The 18,557-nt window shown below is 36.8% G+C and overlaps 1 protein-coding gene across 1 annotated transcript in view; it reads left to right on the top strand.

Annotated features, from left to right (window-relative positions):
• The window catches only part of CEP112 (centrosomal protein 112), a 303,594-nt gene that overhangs the window by 168,622 nt on the left and 116,415 nt on the right, over positions 1–18,557 (top strand). Inside the window, exon 19 of the mRNA XM_065415534.1 lies at positions 2,817–2,999. Coding sequence (XP_065271606.1) covers positions 2,817–2,999 — 183 coding nt within the window. The remainder of the gene's footprint in view (positions 1–2,816; positions 3,000–18,557) is intronic.

Here is an 18,557-nt window from a genome sequence, read left to right on the forward strand (position 1 = left end):
GTATCCTCTACTCAATTGTCGGAATATTTTGTAAAAATAAGAAGAGTCTGTTGAAATTACCAGTTAATTGTTGTTCATGCTTTGACCTGACATTATATTGCAGTCAGGGTTCAATACCCTGAAATGTGGAACACTTCCTTTGAGGTGCAGAGACCCCTCAACACCCGTAGAACTTCTGAAGGACTTGACTGTGCTGTACCCTTCATAGGATGTGCTCAGTGCCTCGAAGGAAAGGACCCAATATTAGAAAGAAGAAATAAAGATCTCCTTCTACTGAGTTAAACTACATAGTGATAGGAACCCCATGCTGGTTTATGAAGCATTAATACAGTTTTCAAGCAGTTTATCTTGTGAGGGAGTTGGGTTATTGCTGAAAAACAGCATGGTGTTCTTGTTCTTGTTCTTGCTGGTATAGATTAAATCTCCATTTTTATGAATAAAAACTTCAAAATTAAAAAAAGAGAGATAAGAGGGGAGGAGGGATGGAGTAGCACTGGTAGTGTAACCAAAGTCTTAATATGTTTAGAAGAACAGGGCGATCAAGGAGTATCCACTTGTGCAGTAAAATAGCTGTTCAATTATTCACTTCATATTATAAGTCATAATCAAAACAAAGTACAAGGAAGTACATTTAGTTGCTAATGAAACTTATATTTCCTTGCAAGTATGCAATAATTATTATTATTTATTAAAGGGTATTAGGTAGATCTGAGAACTTCCTACAGTTTTAAGCTTTTTTAAAAAATAAATAAAAATCAGAATTACAGGGAGTTGTTTGCTCTTGGAAGTTTTTGGCAACAAAATTGCTTTTTATAAAATGTGACTCTCCTCACACCCACATTGTTTCTATATCTAAAACTGTATTATTGCTCCAAGACACCCCTACTGTACATACGAGGGACAATCCTTTCTAAAAAAATGTTTAAAGGATCTTACAGGCATAATATAAATATAGTAAATCAAGAAATGTGTGGTTTTGGGGGGAAAAACTGACTTCATTATAGTTACCATTTTAGTACAATCACAAATGGGGATGTGGCCATCTATTCCTGTGGCTTGCTGGGAGAAGTGGAAAAAACAAAACTAAAAAAGCTAAATTAATTGACTGTCTGAGAAATCTAGAAAGTAATAAAGGAAAACAGATATGTGAATAGACATATAAAGGTCTCTCTTGCAAGTGTAATTTCTCATCAGGTGTCAGTTATATATTTGCATAACTTTTAAAATGTAAAATAACTTCATTTTTCTAAAATTTAGACAAACACTGGATAGTGATAAATTTTAGGAAGTAAGAACAACTGTATCATTTAAAGAGACTAAGGGCACAGATAGTCACAGAGTTTGAAAAGAAAATAGCATGTACACAAACTTTTGAGACAAGGCTGACTTAAAGCACTTTGTATAATGATTCCAAGTCAAGTACACATAATATATGCTTAATGTTTTTTTAAACTCCTTCTGGGATTGCACCCATGGGTTAATGAGCTCTTTATTTTTACTAAAAGATGCAGACACATTTAAAATATTAAAATCTCTCTTTTGCTTGTGCCTTTTCTGATAATGAAACGCACCCCAGGATATATCAGAGAGCTCCAGAGTTGAAAACAGATTTTAATTTTAAATTCATAATACACTGATCAGCAATTTGCAAGAATGGTTTTGAAATGGAACAAAAATAAAACAAAACAAAAATCACGAAACAGCTAACGTTGATGCAGAATGCATGTTTCCAGAATTGAATGCTATAGCTTTAAGATCAGGTGCCTGGGCGCTTTCCTTACACAAACAAGATCGATTTTGAGCAGACTCCTACTGTTAGCTTTTTTGAAGAAGGATTCTCACGCTGAAAATAACCCAACATATTCTTGATAACGGCGTTTTTTTCTCTCCCTGAAATCCACCAAAACTGAAGAAAAATCCAAGTGACTGTTCTTAGCAGCTGTGTGGCCTGGAGTTCACTAGGGAAGCTGGCTTCCTGCAGTCCCCTATTCATCACCTGCTTCAAAGGCAGCCTAGCTGGCTATAGTTTGCAGGCCAGGTAGGGTGCCATTGTGCACAGTCTGGGAGGATTAGTATCAAAGCTGCGGCAACCAGGCCCTTGGTCTCGGGCTGCCATTCAGTCTAGCAGGGAGAGGCTAAGACTGGCCAAGGTCACAGTATCCAGTGTGGTGTGGACTGGGAAAGGATCCTGAGAATAGAATGCTCTTTATGAAATCATGGTGCAAGCTTGCAGCACAGCAGGTCCCCTTCTGGAACACATACATCTGTTTATGTTGGTATACCGTAGCTGACAACGAGATAATAGAGCTTTGCTTTTTTATCATTGTTTTAAAAAGACAACTGTATATACAATAACCCAGATGATTATTGAAGTAAGAGCTTTGATTCTGGAAATCATAAAGAAATCTTTAAAAGATTTAATTGCTGCTTTTTGTGTGTGTGTGTATACTTAAATGAAGAGGAGAGCAGACTGATTTAACCATTTATAATCCTTACCATTGCTGATTAGCAACAGCAGGATACTTCGGGAACATACACAGAATGCGACAATGATTTTTTTTTTTTTTAAAACGTTCCCTCATTTGTACCAACAAATTGGTTAAGGATGCACCGGATTTGCTTAGTTGTCTTGAATGTTAAAATTATTTGGAGGAATTCTTTCAAGCCAAATGTCGTTTTAAAAAGGTGAGGTAATAATGACGTAAAAATAAAATTGCCAACTTGATGAAATTAGGGGGGAAAATTAAGCTGTAGACGAGTTGTCATGACGACAAGGATGTTCTATTGATGAACTGTACTCCTCATTGTCCAATCAGATAGTAGAGCTGAAGCTGGAGCATGAACAGGAGAAGACGCACCTATTCCAGCAGCACAACACAGAGAAGGATTGCCTGGTCCGAGATCACGAACGGGAAATTGGAAAACTGGAAAAACAGCTCCGCGCTGCCATGACGGAGCACGAGAATAAAACGCAAGAATGCAGGAAACGAGATGCACAGGTAATGATCAATAACATTTGAAAAGCCGTATGCTTATTGAAAATATATATATAATAATAAGCGTTTCCCGTTTTCCAGCATTGTTGATAATGCACGCTGTTTGATCATTTGCGAAACTGACATATAAATGTGATTTTTTTTCTTTTTTCCACCCCCCCTCCCCCCCACTGCTGAATAAAGCTTTAACTGCAAAAACCACAGGTAGCCAGATTAAAAATCCCATGGTGCGCTATAACTCGGCCTCTTATTTATAATCTTGTCTCATTTTCTTTCATGATGGATTTGTTTAAGAAAAAAGGTATCTATTCCCCTCCAACCCCCACACTCGCCCCTCCTTTCCTCCTCCCTGGATAAATCCCTATGAAATATATCTAATTCATTCATATGCTTTTTTGTTTAAATCTCTGCAGGTAACCCACAAATTGCTTGTTTTCAAGATCTGACTTTATTTCTCAATAATTTTGTATTCCATGTATTCATTGTGTGTTTGATTGCATATGTCAGATAATCAGTGATAAGATGATTTGGGTTTTGGTTTGCTTCCCATCAGGTTTGCTATTTTCCTACACACACATACGCACCCCTCCCATCCTCCATCTCTATGGTCACTGTTGGAAGCCATTTGGCAGAATAACCCCCAGCTGTGGTAGCATTTGACTCTTCAAACTTATGGATGAAATGTGCACTGTCAGCATGAAAAATGATCTTTATTAGTTTCAGTTCAAAAAATCTTATTGGATGTATGTGGGAGTTTTTCTGTTTATTTTGGGAGGGTGTGTTTATGGGTGAGTGTGTGAATGGTGTATTTTTCTAAGAGTATATGTTATAAAAGGCCTGCAGTGAATACATTTAAAAATACAGGATGATTTCAGAGTAGAACATTTATTTAAATGAACAAAGGGACAATAATTTTTACTTTACTGATCTGCATTAGAATTACTTATCATTAATTGATTATTTTATATCAAAATGGGCGTTTTTGTATGGAAGGTATAACCATCATATGGTCTCCGCGCATCAGCTTCTTCCCCACATGATGTAAGATCCTGGCAATAAGTCCTTTTCATTTTAACTTTTGTTAGGATTGCTTATATTTCTTTCTTACCTATACTATATATTGTAACTAAATGAAATTAAGGATTTAATTCTTAATTTCTTTTTTTATATTTGAAAGATTAATTATCCATAGAATCAACTACTGAGTAAATATAAATATACATAATAAACAACAGTCTATGGGGGGAAATATCTTACAGAAACAATATTGATTTATTCCATTTGTACCATTATTGTTTTCCATGTAAAACAGGGAGGGACTCTGTGGGCATGCTCAGTAACAGGAAATTCAGAAGACGGCAGCAGAATTAAACATTATCCTTTTTTCCACTTATTTTGATGATGAATGAAAAACTTAAGTAATTAAAGGAACCAGTCTTTTGGCACTTAACTATATAGTTACTTTGCGAGTATCCCTTTGAAGTCGTATCATTCTCTCAGTTGGACCCCTAACACTGTATTGTCAAGCAGTGGCATTTGTCTGAATACCAAGAAGTTCAGTACTTACTGTGAATACAGGATGTGTTCATATCACTAAGTATAAAAATCAGTTTTATAAATATGCAGGATTGTGTAACGTACCTACAGTAATTCATTACCATTACGCTGTTGTGTGTAGATACGATGGGAATGTAACCCTTGAATAGTAAATTCCGAAAGAATCTTGAGATGTCCTATATGTTTGTCCTACCTATTTAGTTAGATTGTGGCTCACTCGTGGCAAAGGTTGGCATCATGGAGTTTGGGAGAGCGTGTTATTTAAAATGAAATGCTGATGCTATCACAAGTGATATGTTAAACGATGGAGAGTTGAAATAGTAATGGCAAAAAAATTAGTCTTTTAAAAGTCTTTTTCTTTTGAATATCTCTACAATATGAGCGCTGCTGTCCTGGCAGTATTAATAAAGAGAGAAAATACGTTTGCCTTGACTAGGGCAGCTGTTTCTAACAAAAGGAGAAAAATCATCTGTCTGATCATTGTTACCACTTTTAAAGATACATGTATTTAGTTTGGTGAATAAATCAAATGTTAATTTGATAAATGTTAATGCCTTCATCTATAAAATATATAGGTATTTAAAATTTACATTTGACTTTGCAGTGGGGATAATATGTATTTAAAATTACTTCCCAGTGTCTTCAGTGGAATTTTGAATACTGCCATTTATTGTATTTTTCCAGCACTGCGTTTTTGCTCCCAAAATACATGGTTTTGGACTATTATGGGACTGATGTACAGCATCTTTATGAAACAATTCTAAACTAAGATGCTACAGGGATAAGTAAATTATATGGATATGACTTTTTCATAAAATCGTAAAATGGAATCATATTTGTAGATTGTAATGTCTTTAGTTTCTCTACGTTACTATGAACCTGCTTCAACACAGCAGAAGAGGCCATTTTGTTTAGCTAAACGAAAAGTGCAACTGCTAGATATTTCATATAGTTTTAATAATAATCAGAATATCCAAAAATTGGTAATCTCTTTAATCTTTTGGTCTGGAGAATCTAGCTGTTCCATGATTGCTGGGTTGTGTAAAAGTACCAGTTTTCCTTATGTAAAGCGGCATATTTTTAAAATAGATGCTTTTACCACATTACCAATGACTGACAGTTTGATGGATCTCTGGAAAATAATGTATTCTGCAAAATTACTGAAAAGATTTGTTCTATTTTTATTGCATTTCCAAGGTGTCCAAGTTCAGTCAGATCTTCAGCTATGGTGAAAGATACTGTACAAAATAGAGAGACAATTTTAGATGTGAACCTATATTAACACTTTACTGGTCAATAAAAAGTGTTGTCTCCCAAATTAGTTAAGATTTTAGGTGGGTCTGTAGCTTCTAATTAAGAAGAAAATTACAACTTTTGGTTCTTGTATTATAAATTCAGCATGGTATTAGGTAAAGCATATTGATTTAAAGGGATAGCATGTTTTATATTGTTGGTCAGTTACTTTCATTTTTATGTGGCATATACATTCCATTTTAGTACTCAAATAATATCTTTTCAAAAGGGTGTCTTTGCTTTTTTCACCTAAGGTTGTAATGTTTGAGGAGGAGTAAAATGACATATGGGTCAATAAAAGTCAAAAGAGCCTGAAGGCTTGTGTACCATACTGTGTTCTTATAATCTTTTTCTTTAAATCCTGTATTTTCTGTGAGCTGCAAAAAATGTTGTTGTTGTTGTTGTTGTTGTTAAAATAATGCTTTCCCTTAAAAATATAGAACTTTAGATTTAAAAAGTATATATAATTTTAAATCCAAAGTTCTATATTTTTAAGGGAAAACATTATAATACATATATTTAATTAAAATTGTGTTTTTAGTTTAGCATTTCAATTTTATCTTTGATTCTGGATATTGTTCAGAATTTCCTTACAGATACCGTAAGTAAATTTTCCAAAATGTGGTTTATTGTTCATTTAAAAAAAATATTCAGTGTATATTTTCTTCCACAACACATTGTATTAATTCTTGGTAGAAAATGAGATTTTCAGAAACAAAACTCTTCTGATAGTAGAAAATAATAAATCATATTTCATAGAAACAAGTTGTTTCTAAAAAAGGAAATATTCCACGCTATCTTCTGCCTCAGTAGGCCAGATTGGATAATGAGGTTAGGAATCTTAATATCTAGTCCTAACCAAGCTACCATAGATATACCAACTGCACAATCTTCTTTGATCAAATTGTCACCCTTTCCCCAGCTTATGACATATACCCTTACCATCTCTAACATTGCAGAGTTCCAGCTGCTGTATAAAGTTATATACTTTTAATGCTTGTTCCTTGGCTGTTTGACCTTTTGGGTAGGGAGAAAAGGAACACCCCCACTTAACTTCAAACTGAATGCTTTGCTTTACTGTCATGTTGTGAAAAAGGGAGCTGAGGAAACTGAAGTCTTTTTCCACTTTCGGTTGCCAGGTGATAATGTGCAGGTCCACCATTTTCTTCCATTTGTAACTGGGTCAAGAATAATTTAAACACTGAAGCACAATTCATCACCATTTGTCACTGTAATATTAACTTAAATACAATAAAATAGTATATTAAAATTATTCAAAACATTGGGTTGCAATAAAATAAATGTAGCCATAATTTAGAGGTTTGTTAGTCTCCAGCCCATCAGTTGCCAGGAAAAAAGAATAACAGATTAGTTCTGTAGGTGTGCAAGTCTAAACACAGCATATATGAAAGACATCATAAAAGCAGAAATGGGCTAGGGTGGGTAGGAAGAATGACTAAGGTATTTCACTTCTGCCTAAATCTCGGTTTCTACGTCTTCCCACTCCCTCTGTTGCTTTCTGCACTTTTCCCAATGCCTGTCCTTACTCCTCCCTTTGTCCCATTTTGCCATTTGCAGATTTACAAGGCCTTCTGTGGTGCCCCTCTACGTATAGGGCAGCCTTTTGTCTTCTGAGCTCTCTCTCTGTTTCTTTCCTTTAAAGCCACTTCTCCCCTAAATTCTTCCTACATTGGACTCCGAACAAATGATCTTTCAACTCTCTCCCACACTGAAACTGTTGCTCTGCATTTATTTTTTTCCGAGTTAGACTGTATGTTGTTTGAGCCTGACAACGTGATTATTTTATGTCTAATAAAATGCTGCTTAAGTTTAGGGTGCTGTATAAATAATAACAACTTAAATAAAGGACACCCCTCCCCCCAAAATATTGTCTCTTCCAATGTACGCAGCCTTCCTGAAATAACATTATTATATGATGACGGCCTTTTATCAGCTAGAGAAAAGGTAAAAAAATTCTGTTTTGTAGCCTTTTTGTTGTTGTTAAAAAACAAAACTATATGAACATATATATGAATAGACTGATAACTCTCCGGTGCTATAGTAGTAATCCCTTAAGTATAAGAACCAGATGTATACTTCAAATGAAGAAGAAAAGATGTGAGAGAGTCTCATGCTGTAAACCAGGGGTTCTCAGACTTTGGTATGTGGAGCACTTGCTGGTAGTCTGCAGATAGGTGCTGACTGTTCCTTCTGTTTCCTTTCTCCTACAAAATTTCATTAAAAGAAGTCAAAAATAATCAAATATTTCCCCATCTATTTCTTTGTACTGTAAATAATTACTGTAGTTTGCACAGGGATTTTTTTCCATTGTCCATTTGATGGGAGGTGGTTCACACAGTTATGTCTTAGAGGACATCTGGTTCACAAGACAATCCCTACATTAAAATGTGGACTACAAATGGGTATATCCCATTTAATCATTTCCCTGCATTGCAGGGGCTTTGATCAATGGTGCTCGTTGGTCTGTCTTGCTCTCTGTCTGTGGCACATAGTAGCTTAGTCTCTTGTGGGTCTCATTTACTTTGGTCTCATTTCCACTTTGGGGTTTGGTGTGCCGGTATTGGTGCCCCGTGGCATGCAGGAACTCCGACTGGATGATCTGGTGGTCCATTCTCACCTTAAACTCTATGACTCTATGAAAAAGAGCGAGAATCACTGCTATAAAACTGTTTTGAGCAGATAACTGACTCTTTTTCTAGATTCTCTGTGCTCCTCTATCAATCAGAAAACATCTTAGATATGAGAAGATTTGTTCTGTGCTGTACAGCCTTGTCCTGCAGACAATTAGGCAGGTGGCGGTCTCAGTCTGAATTCATATATATGTTTGTTCCAATTACCTTGGCTGTTGCATGGAGGCTCAGGGCCAGATTTTAAAAAGGGCTCAGCAACCAATAGCTGTCGTTTAGGCCTTGTCTAAAACTGAAGTTTTTGGCTACATGGTACCACGTGTTAATTGATTGTCATTTACCACCTTTTGGCTAACAGGATTGTTAATGCTAATTTAGATACTTCACCAGTGTTTGTTCCAGGACATACACAAGTTTTCTCCTGATGTGTATATCTCTAGGCCGAGGGCTGAAGTTTGGATGGAGCTTATTGACACAGACAAAAGATCTAACAATAAGCCTCTACTGTTGAACAGAGGTAGAGTTCAAATTTAGGCCCCAATCCTTCAATGAGCTCTGTGTGGGAGCTGCAGCTACATGGAGCCCCATTGGGGCCAGTGGGCCTTAGCTCAGGATCAGGGATCTGCCCACGGGGAGTTCATTGCAGGATCAGGGCCTTAGTCTCCTATGTGCTGCTCCTCTTTACGCCTCAAATGAAACCAGTTTTGTCACATCAGTTGCTTTTCTATCATTCTTGTCTCTGTACCTTCTTCTAGGCTGCCCCCTATTTATTAGATGCCCTCCCAAAATCTGTTCAACAGGCTACAAACAATCCTCTCCCCCCCCTTATTTGATGGAACCATTAGAATGTGTGTGCGCCTTAATAAGTGACTGTGTAGTGTTATGATTGTCAGCTTGTTGTTCCCTTTCCCCTTCCCCATTTTTGGTCTATTTATGACCATTACCTGTTACATCATGTCTGAATTTAGACTGTGATATGTTCAGGGCAGGAACAGTGGTTTTTCCTGCTTCTGTCTGGGTGCTCAAAATTAATTTAAATAATTACTATACTTTACTAGAGAAAATTTTGAAAAGCAGCAAAATGTGTAAATTACAACTTGCTCATTAAAAATGTTAAACTGGCGTACTAAAGAATTCACTGTACTTTGTACTGTATCCACAATATGTAGAAAAAGGAAAGTAGTTGCCATAGAAACTAGTACATCACATGACTAGTACATCACCTTGATCCTGAGCTGGAGTTATTTACAGAATAATGGACTTACTGTTTATATCATGTGAACTTGAAGATGTAAATTGGCCAGTTTTTATTGGACCATAATTGTCATTTTATAATAATATTTTATACAATATTTGTCTTTTAAAAAAATTATATGTGTAGTTAAATTATTAAAATGGAATATAAAATTCCATTTGAGAATTAGGGAGTGCAAAGAGTGTAGTAGGCAAAGTATATCATGTGGGTAGTTCTTTTATCTACCCAATACATCCAATGGGGAAGAAATGATTATTTCTTGCATAAAACCTGATTAGTCTGGGTTCCCAGCTTTAAAACAGGAGCTCCATATTATCCATCAGCTGGAAAAAGTTTCATTACATATTCCAATTATTCTCATTATCTCTACTGCATGCAAATAGGCATGGCTTTTGTATACAAGATTTTTATGTCTCAGTTCAAATGACTCTTCATAAATTTGTTATGTTGTCCCCTGCACTTGGAGTAACTATCCTCTTCTGGTGTACCATGCACCTTTTCCTCCTTCAAAGCCATCCTCTAGTTTTACTTTCACTCACCTTTCCAAAGCTGAGCTTTTTTTACAGTGCTGTCTGCTGTGTCTCTTTATTCCTATCGTGTCCTGAAATTAAAAAAAGCCCCAAGTAAATGAAAATAGTAATGTCAAACTTCATATGCAACATAATTATCACATTATCTCCCTTTATTATAATGTTCATCCTCCCTTCTCTACACTTTCTGTTCCGTCATTTTCATTCTTTTGTTTGTGTTGACAAATGCAAAGCAATATATATCAGAGAGGATGATGTGAATTACCCATACAATTTGTTGGGTTCTAAGTTAACTGTGTCACCTCAGGAAAAAAGACCTAGGCATCACTATGGACAATTCAGTGAAGACCTCTTCTGAATGTACAAGCAGCAGTCAAAAAAACTAAAACAACAAACTGTGTTGGGATGTACAAAGAATAGAACGAAGAATTATATGGAAAATGTTACAATTATATAAATTGGTGGCATGTTCTCAGTTGCTGCTTTCATTTTAACTCATTATCCTCTAAATCCTTCTTTAAAACTCTTCTTTGCCTTCAAAAAACGACAATAGGTCAGCAGTTGGTGTGCTGAGACTACTGCCTTTCATGCCTCTCATTGTACCTTGTACTTCCCTATCTGTCTGTCTGCATTTGTTGTCTCTTGTCTTATGCTTAGATTGTAAGCCCTTTTGGTCTTTGTACAGCATCTAGCACATCTGGTCCATGACTTTAGATGCTGTGGTAATACAGATAAATAATAATAGTAGATTATAAGCTGTTTGTGGCTGTCTTACACTGCTATATAAATATTAAATAATTTTGCTCTTCAAACTGTGTTCCATTGTGCAGCATCTTTTCTCAGTGGTCAGGTATAGTACTCATCACAAAAAAATGATAATTACTACAACATTTATGATATGCTGCTACACTTTTGCAGTTTCTATGTGCTTTTTAATTGTAGGAATGCAAAAATATTGTGTTAAAGTAAATTTTACTGGCATATGGTAACTTGTCAGTTTGTTAATGGAACCTCTGTAGTCCAAAGTGTACTCTAGAGAATGAGATCTGAAAGCAAAAGTAGCTAATGCACAGGAAACAGTCAAATTTGCAATTTTAGAGCCTCAGTCTTGAGGTACCATACAGTCTCAGCTCCCATTAATTCAGCGGTTGTCAGGATCGGGCCCTGATGTTCATTATGGATGTTATTTACATAATGAAGACCATGTTAGAAGCTGTTATTTTTGTATGTTGTAAATACTGCTTGCTTGGTGATAGGAAGTTTCCAAAGGATTATAAGGGTTGTTGGTTTAGTAAACACTTTTTTGTTGTGCAAGGAAGGGTGCTTAAGCAGAAATGTTTGGCAGTTTTGTGAAGTTCTGTGTTAAATTTTTTTATGTATTCCTTTGGAAAATGTACTTTTTCAGTGAATATAACCAAGACAAATGCTTGTTTTCTTTTTAAAAATTGTGAACTTTAGTACTAATGGAAGGTGTTGGGTAGAGAGATGTTTAAATCCTTTGCTAATTCAGAGAACAGCTACTACAGTATGGGAAGCAGCAATGGAAACTTCTCCAAGCAGCTCCACTGAATGCCTGGAGCGGGACTGTCTGTAGATAAAAACAACAAGGAGTTTGGGGGCACCTTAAAGACTAACAGATTTATTTGGGCATAAGCTTTCGTGGGTAATAAACCTCACTTCTTCAGATGCAAAAGCTTATGCCCAAATAAATCTGTTAGTCTTTAAGGTGCCACCGGACTCCTTGTTGTTTTTGTGGATACAGACCAACATGGCTACCCCCTGATACTTGTCTGTAGATGTGAGGGTGCAGACCAAGATTCATGTTGAAGTCCTGCACTATCTACTGTGATTGCCAAATAGGAGGCTTGTTAGTGTCAGCTACAGTGGTGGCACTTTTCTTTGAACTCTGTTTTTTCTTTTGTTCACTAAAAACTGTACTGAGCCTGGAAATCATTTTAACATACCCTACTTAGATCACCAGATATAATAACGTTCACTCACTGCTACTATAAATCAAATTTGAACCAACAATCTACCAATTAAAGGCTTTGTATGACAGTACCCCAAATCAAAGGTATTTTAAATACCAAATGAAAGACTGAAACACCAAGACAGAAATGCTGACAATCTATAGTTTAGAATGTTAACATCACTTGTTCTGGCAGTGTCACTGTCTTAAGACAATAGGATCCATATGAATGCTAATTTTCCTAATTTCAAGTAAGAAATAGAACCTCTTTATGATCTAAATCCTATTATTACTCAGTGTCACTGGTGGGTCCAATAGGCACTTTTATGATGAGGTAATAAATAGACATTTTAGAGGTACAGTTATTTGTATTTCTCTTTTATGTGGTTCTTGATGGGGGGAGAGAGAAACCACAAAACCAATGAAAAGTCTTGCCTTCTCCTGTAGCTAACATAGTTTGGCTGAAGATATGTCAGTTAGGAAATATGAGGACTTGCATAAGGCTCTGCACAATCCCACATTAAAGTATTACAGAGAAAGATTCAAGTGGAAAACCAGCAACAAATTACAACTGAAATGCTCATGGCACCCTCCACCATGGTGGGAACCCCAGCAATCCTCTGTTTAGGCAGCATCCTGCTTCAGCCCAGGGGGAAACCTAGCATCCAGTCTACTCTCTTTCCACCTCATTGGGAGAAGCTAAGGCAAAGAAGGTGTGACCGGTGCTATGTGCTTCTGAAGAAGATGCTACTGGCACAGATGTCAGTCCCAATAACTTACTGTTGATCCTCTTTACAGTTACTTGTCCACTGACCACACTCCTGCACCTTTTAGCAACTCCCTATAGGTCCAATTTCTGCCTCATGTTTCACAACTCTACCACTACGTCAGCTGGACAGGTATCCAAAGCCACCTCCCTTCTTTGGCACCCCTGCTCAAGCAAATGCCACCTTTAATGGCTGGTGCTGACTCAGCTGTATCCTCCTAGCCTCAGGACATCCCTGCCTGTCCTTACATTCCCTGTTCATTAGCTATCCATCTTCCTTTCCTACCCAAGGTCAGCTTCTAAGCATTCTGTTCCCTTGCTACCCCAATTTTCAGTCAGATTCATCCCCTCTTTTTTTCAGTCACTGTCTTCTGCTTCTCTTCCCTTTCACCATGATCAGAGTCTTGACCTTATAAGATGGGGCTCTTGTGCTCTGCAAAAGGAGAATATCTTGCAAAGACCATTCCGTATCTCTTCTGTCTGGGATTCAGTGCCTTTGGGCCAGAGAAGCATTTTGTGTTAGGCGTATGTGTTCAAGTTGGCTGAATCATGTGTACTCCTTTAGTAAGGCTTTTTTTTAAATCTAGGAAAGCATTTTATCAATAATTAGGCACTTATAAATGCATTCTCTTGAAATAAGATAATGAATAGTTGCACTATGAACTAAACTGTAGAGCCGCATGTTGGTCCAGTCACCCTTAAAGAAGTGATTGGCATCTGTTGGTTCCTTTAATAAATAATGTTTCCTTTCTGCTGAAAGAATGTCAGAGACACTGACAGTGATTTAACATTTTTGGTGTAGAGTTCATAAGAAAAAAATAAAACATTTTTTTCCACAGTGTGACTTTAAAGTGGACTTCCCCCCCCCCCAATTACTATACATGTTGGCAGCAAATCAGCTTTGAAGAAATATTGTGCACATCACAATTCTCCCTTGATATACTGGGGAGTCATTTTTGGATCTTTTAGCTCAATCAGACCAATGACTGACATTGTTAATGTCTGCACTTGACGTAGATGTGAAAGACTTTTTTGTGACAAGGAAGGTGCTGTGAAGAAGAAGCCAATGCAAGCGATGATTGGCTAAGTGTTGATATCATCAAATGCTCAAAGACTTTGCAAATTGAAGCTTATTAGGCTGACATTTTGTCTTCTATTCAGCACTAATTGGAATCATGCCTGGATGCCTGATGTGAAAGATATTTAATACCTGAGTGTTTATCATGACAAAATGACAGAAATGGATGTCAAGAGGACCATAGACTTCTGTTTAAGGAGGAAAACAATATATTTCAAACTAAAATAATGTATTTCATAGTCACTAGTATTTATATTTATGAAAGCCCTCCTGAAATATTACATTTAAGAGCGAACTTTAGGGCCCAAAAAGAATTGGCCTGATTGCAAATATTTCATTTTAGGCCTTTAAAAGAGTTCTACAGAGTTTATAAAAACAGCAGTGATTTAGTCAGAAAACCTGACACAGTGTTTTTACTTGAAACAGATCTGAAAATTCCAGGAACAGTGAACTCCGCTCTTTTATACTGGTGATGTGGTTCTTTTAAAGTTTTTTCTGACAGCTTGAATTCTTTTGTAGTCTGTGCTTTCTGGTGTATTGACATCTGTAAAGTGAATATAGAAGAGAGAAAGCATGCACTTGGAAAGGCAAGCAGCACAAACATGCAGTATGTTGGAATATTTGAAAATAGCTGTGTTTTTATTTATATGCCCCTTTATATGAAATCTGGGCCTGAAATCGTTTGGAACATCTGAGCATTAACTTCCTATCACCTTCAGAGAGAAAAGTATGCTCACTAGCTATAATAAAATTGTTTACTAACATACAAGCTAGTCATCAACTTTATGTTGCTCTAGAGGCAAATATGGATTCATAAGTTAAATTCCAGTTTTATGGTAGACTTAATGGATAGTACAAATGTAGTGTTTATCTAACCTTTGATAGCAGTTGACCATCTGTTTGTTAAAATTAACTGAATTGTTATTTTGTAATGAAATAAAGATTAACCCTTGTGAAAGAATATAAAAAACAAACATATCAAATATAGGAATCATTGGTCATTATGTGACTTACATAGGCTTTCTGGTTTTTATTGTAGTTTCTAGCAATAATCAGATGTTTGCAAGCTGTGGTCTGTGGACCGCTGGTGATTAAGTGCTACAGAAATTCAAATAATAGTGGCCCTCTTGAGGATCGGGGCACCATTGTATTAGGCCAGTCGTTCTCAAACTTTTGTACTGGGGAACCTTTTCACATAGCAAGCCTCTGAGTGCGACCCCCCTTATAAATTAAATACTTTTAAATATATTTAACACCATCATAAATGCTGGAGGCAAAGCGGGATTTCGGGTGGAGACTAACAGCTCGCAACCCCCCCATGTAATAACCTTGCGACCCCCTGAGGGGTCCCGACCCTCAGTTTGAGAACCCCTGTGTTAGGCACTGTACAAACACATAACTATAAGATAGTCCTTTCCCAATGAGCTTATAGTATGAGTGTATGATAAGACATAACAGGTGGATACAACAAGTACATGGTGGAACACATGGTAACAATGAGAAGATGATGATTAGTATAATGAGCAGTGTTCATGGCACATGAGCTGGTTAGCCATTGTAGTTCTCTTGGTAATTTGTTGCTGGCTTCTCCTCCTCCTCCTGATTTCTGTGTGCCAAATTGAATCAAAAGACACTACACATACATTAAATACTTTCCATCTCAGCAATTTCTTTTGCTGTCAAAAGCAGGGTTTGTTATGGCATCGTTTAAAAAAAAAAAGATAGGTGCATGCAAGACATTTTCTATTAAAATGTGGTCCACACTGTGAAAAAGTTTGAGGTCCCTTATAATTGATGTTGTTTTCATAAACACTAGTTTTGCAATAAATTTAAACTTCTGTATTATTTCACTTCAGTGCAGCTAAATGTGATCCTTCTGAAGAAAATTATCATGATTGATTCACATGTATAAAAATATATTTAAAGGAGAATCTGAAAGAGGCTTTATTGATACTGAACTGCTGTAGGGAGTGGGATATCAATTTGCCATTGATGATGATGATAATTACAATTTTCCATGCTGTGAATTTAATTAATAATGGCTGGTGTCTATGTGCACCACTGCCCCTTAATGGAAGGATCTGGTGGTGAAACCCTACCTCTAGATTGCCTAATGTTTCCATTATAAAAGATTCTTGCTGCCTTTTTTTGTAAGAAGCTCTAATACTGTGGATGTTTGTAGCACATCTTTGAAATTCAACAGGGAGAAAGCCCTGTGGCTAGAGAAGTGCCTTTCTTTTCTTTTCTTTTCTTTTCTTTTTTTTTTGTCTTGTGAAATTCCATTCAGGGTCAGCTGGATTATAAACTGGTAAAAATTGCCATTTCCATTCTCTCGCACATGTTCCTGAGAATATTTTGACATGCTGGCAAAATATAATGGCACATGTACATGGTAAAGAGTCACCAAAGCAACAGCACACACTACACTGGGAACAGCTGGGAGCTGCCAGATCAGCACTAGCAGTCAGTGGGGGAGAGAGCTGGGCCTGGATCCTCTCTCTTAACCACACCCATCTGGTGGGGTACATTGCTTCATAGTCCCAACCCTCCGTTTGGGGGCAGCACATGGGCGAGAACTCCCCAAGCTCTCATGAGGCTGTGTGTGCGCGCACGCGGTCGCATGCGCGCACACACCCCAGCAGATGGTCCCAGTAGCCCATTTTTACTCTGCCTGGTATAACAACCTTGCGTCAGTTGCCAGCTAATGTATTTTGTCCTGTAGCTCAAGTGGTAGAGGGTAGGGTTCAAACACTACTGGTGATTCATGATTTTTGGGGGAGGGGGTGTTATAATGGTACATAACAGAATTTACTTTTCCCTTAAAAAACTACAGCACTTTGGAAATTACATTTAATAAAGTGCTATCAGAAGGCAGATCATTAGGTTGTAAAGTCAAGCACTCAGAAGTTAGAAAATCCCAGATTTACAGATGCCTGTACCTTAATTCTGCCTCCTTGTCCGTATGCATTATGGTATACTCTTTAACACGATCACATGTTGTTTTTCTCACAAGACCCTTGTCTCATTCAGTGCACAGGTGGGATGCGCAAGGGGACAGACATAAGGTTGCTCAGGAAAACAGAAATCTGGTATTTCCAAATGTCCATACTTAACTTTACAAACTACACTTTTTTCTTAACATTGTTTTTATTTGTAATAGGATATGTCCTGCTAACAGCTTTCCTTAGCTTTAATGGTGTATATACTTGTGCCTTCTGCGCAGGAGTATCCAAGACCTATCTCCACTGTCGCTGTGAAGTTTGTAGTGGCCAGGGTTGGCAGTGTAGTGATTACTGGGAAGTTCCTTAATGGGTACAGATTTGATACAATATAAATACTCATGTTAATTTATGAAATACCTTAAATGTTGTTATGAAAGTGTGGGGCTGGTTTAACACACAAACACACACACAGATGTCACACAACTGTGCCAGTGTTTCAGTCTTGACATTGTGCTTCTGTGATCTAACCAGACAACCATTAATTTAAATGAGTCATCATATTCTTATGTATTTGTGATTTAATTCATTATTTGAATTTGGGTCTTCAGAGGAGAAAGGATAGTGCATTAACTGACTTTGCCCCTGATAGGGTATCTTTATTTTACTTGCTGAATAACTGCTGTACGGTGTGACGCAATGCAGTGCTATATTTGCTTATACTTCCTGAAGTCCTACTCTCAAACACATAGCTACTCAAACACAGAATGGCAGACTAATACAAAAGTACTAGTGCACTAAAGATGTCAGTTTACGCTTCGGAGCGGAGGGAAGTGTTCCTATTTTGTGTGCAGCTATAATGTGCTACAGTTATCATTCCTGCTGGTTATTAAAGTAATTCTACAGCATGAATGATATACACATGTTAAGGGAGATGAAAGGTACTTCAATAGCTTCTTCTCCACCCAAGCGGAGGACTTTATCAGCATTAATAAAAATAGTTGTTTCTTTTTTAATAGGAATAAGTGGCTTGCTAGAAATACTATTTTTTCCTAAATAACATTCCCTTTTCTGAAGACTCTGACAGCTCTTGCATTTTTAGGGTAAGTTGAAGAATTTTTCAAACATTGTTTTGATTTGACACAATTTAGTTCATCAATTAATTTTGAAGGCACACACATGGTTAAGTGCACATGAAGGGTATAAAAGTGTAGTCACATCCCATCTAACATATGCAAATTGTGATAGTATTAGTAATGTCACCATTAAAGAACAAAAGCTGGCAACACACAGTAACTGTATTTGGCCAATCCCATCGAATTACCATAAATATATGAAGCAATCCGAATAGTTTTGGACTGTCTAGTATAGCTTCCCTGTTCTTATCTGGCTCTAGAGGAATGTGAAATAAAGTATTCATTTAACCAAGTATAAAAATATGTATGCTATGCAGTTATAATCATATGTCATTAATCAGAAAATACTGCAGAAACTCTGACAAATTAAAAACACAAGGATGTGTCTGC

Source organism: Emys orbicularis, chromosome 13, assembly GCF_028017835.1.
Source record: "Emys orbicularis isolate rEmyOrb1 chromosome 13, rEmyOrb1.hap1, whole genome shotgun sequence".
Taxonomy (NCBI): domain Eukaryota; kingdom Metazoa; phylum Chordata; order Testudines; family Emydidae; genus Emys; species Emys orbicularis.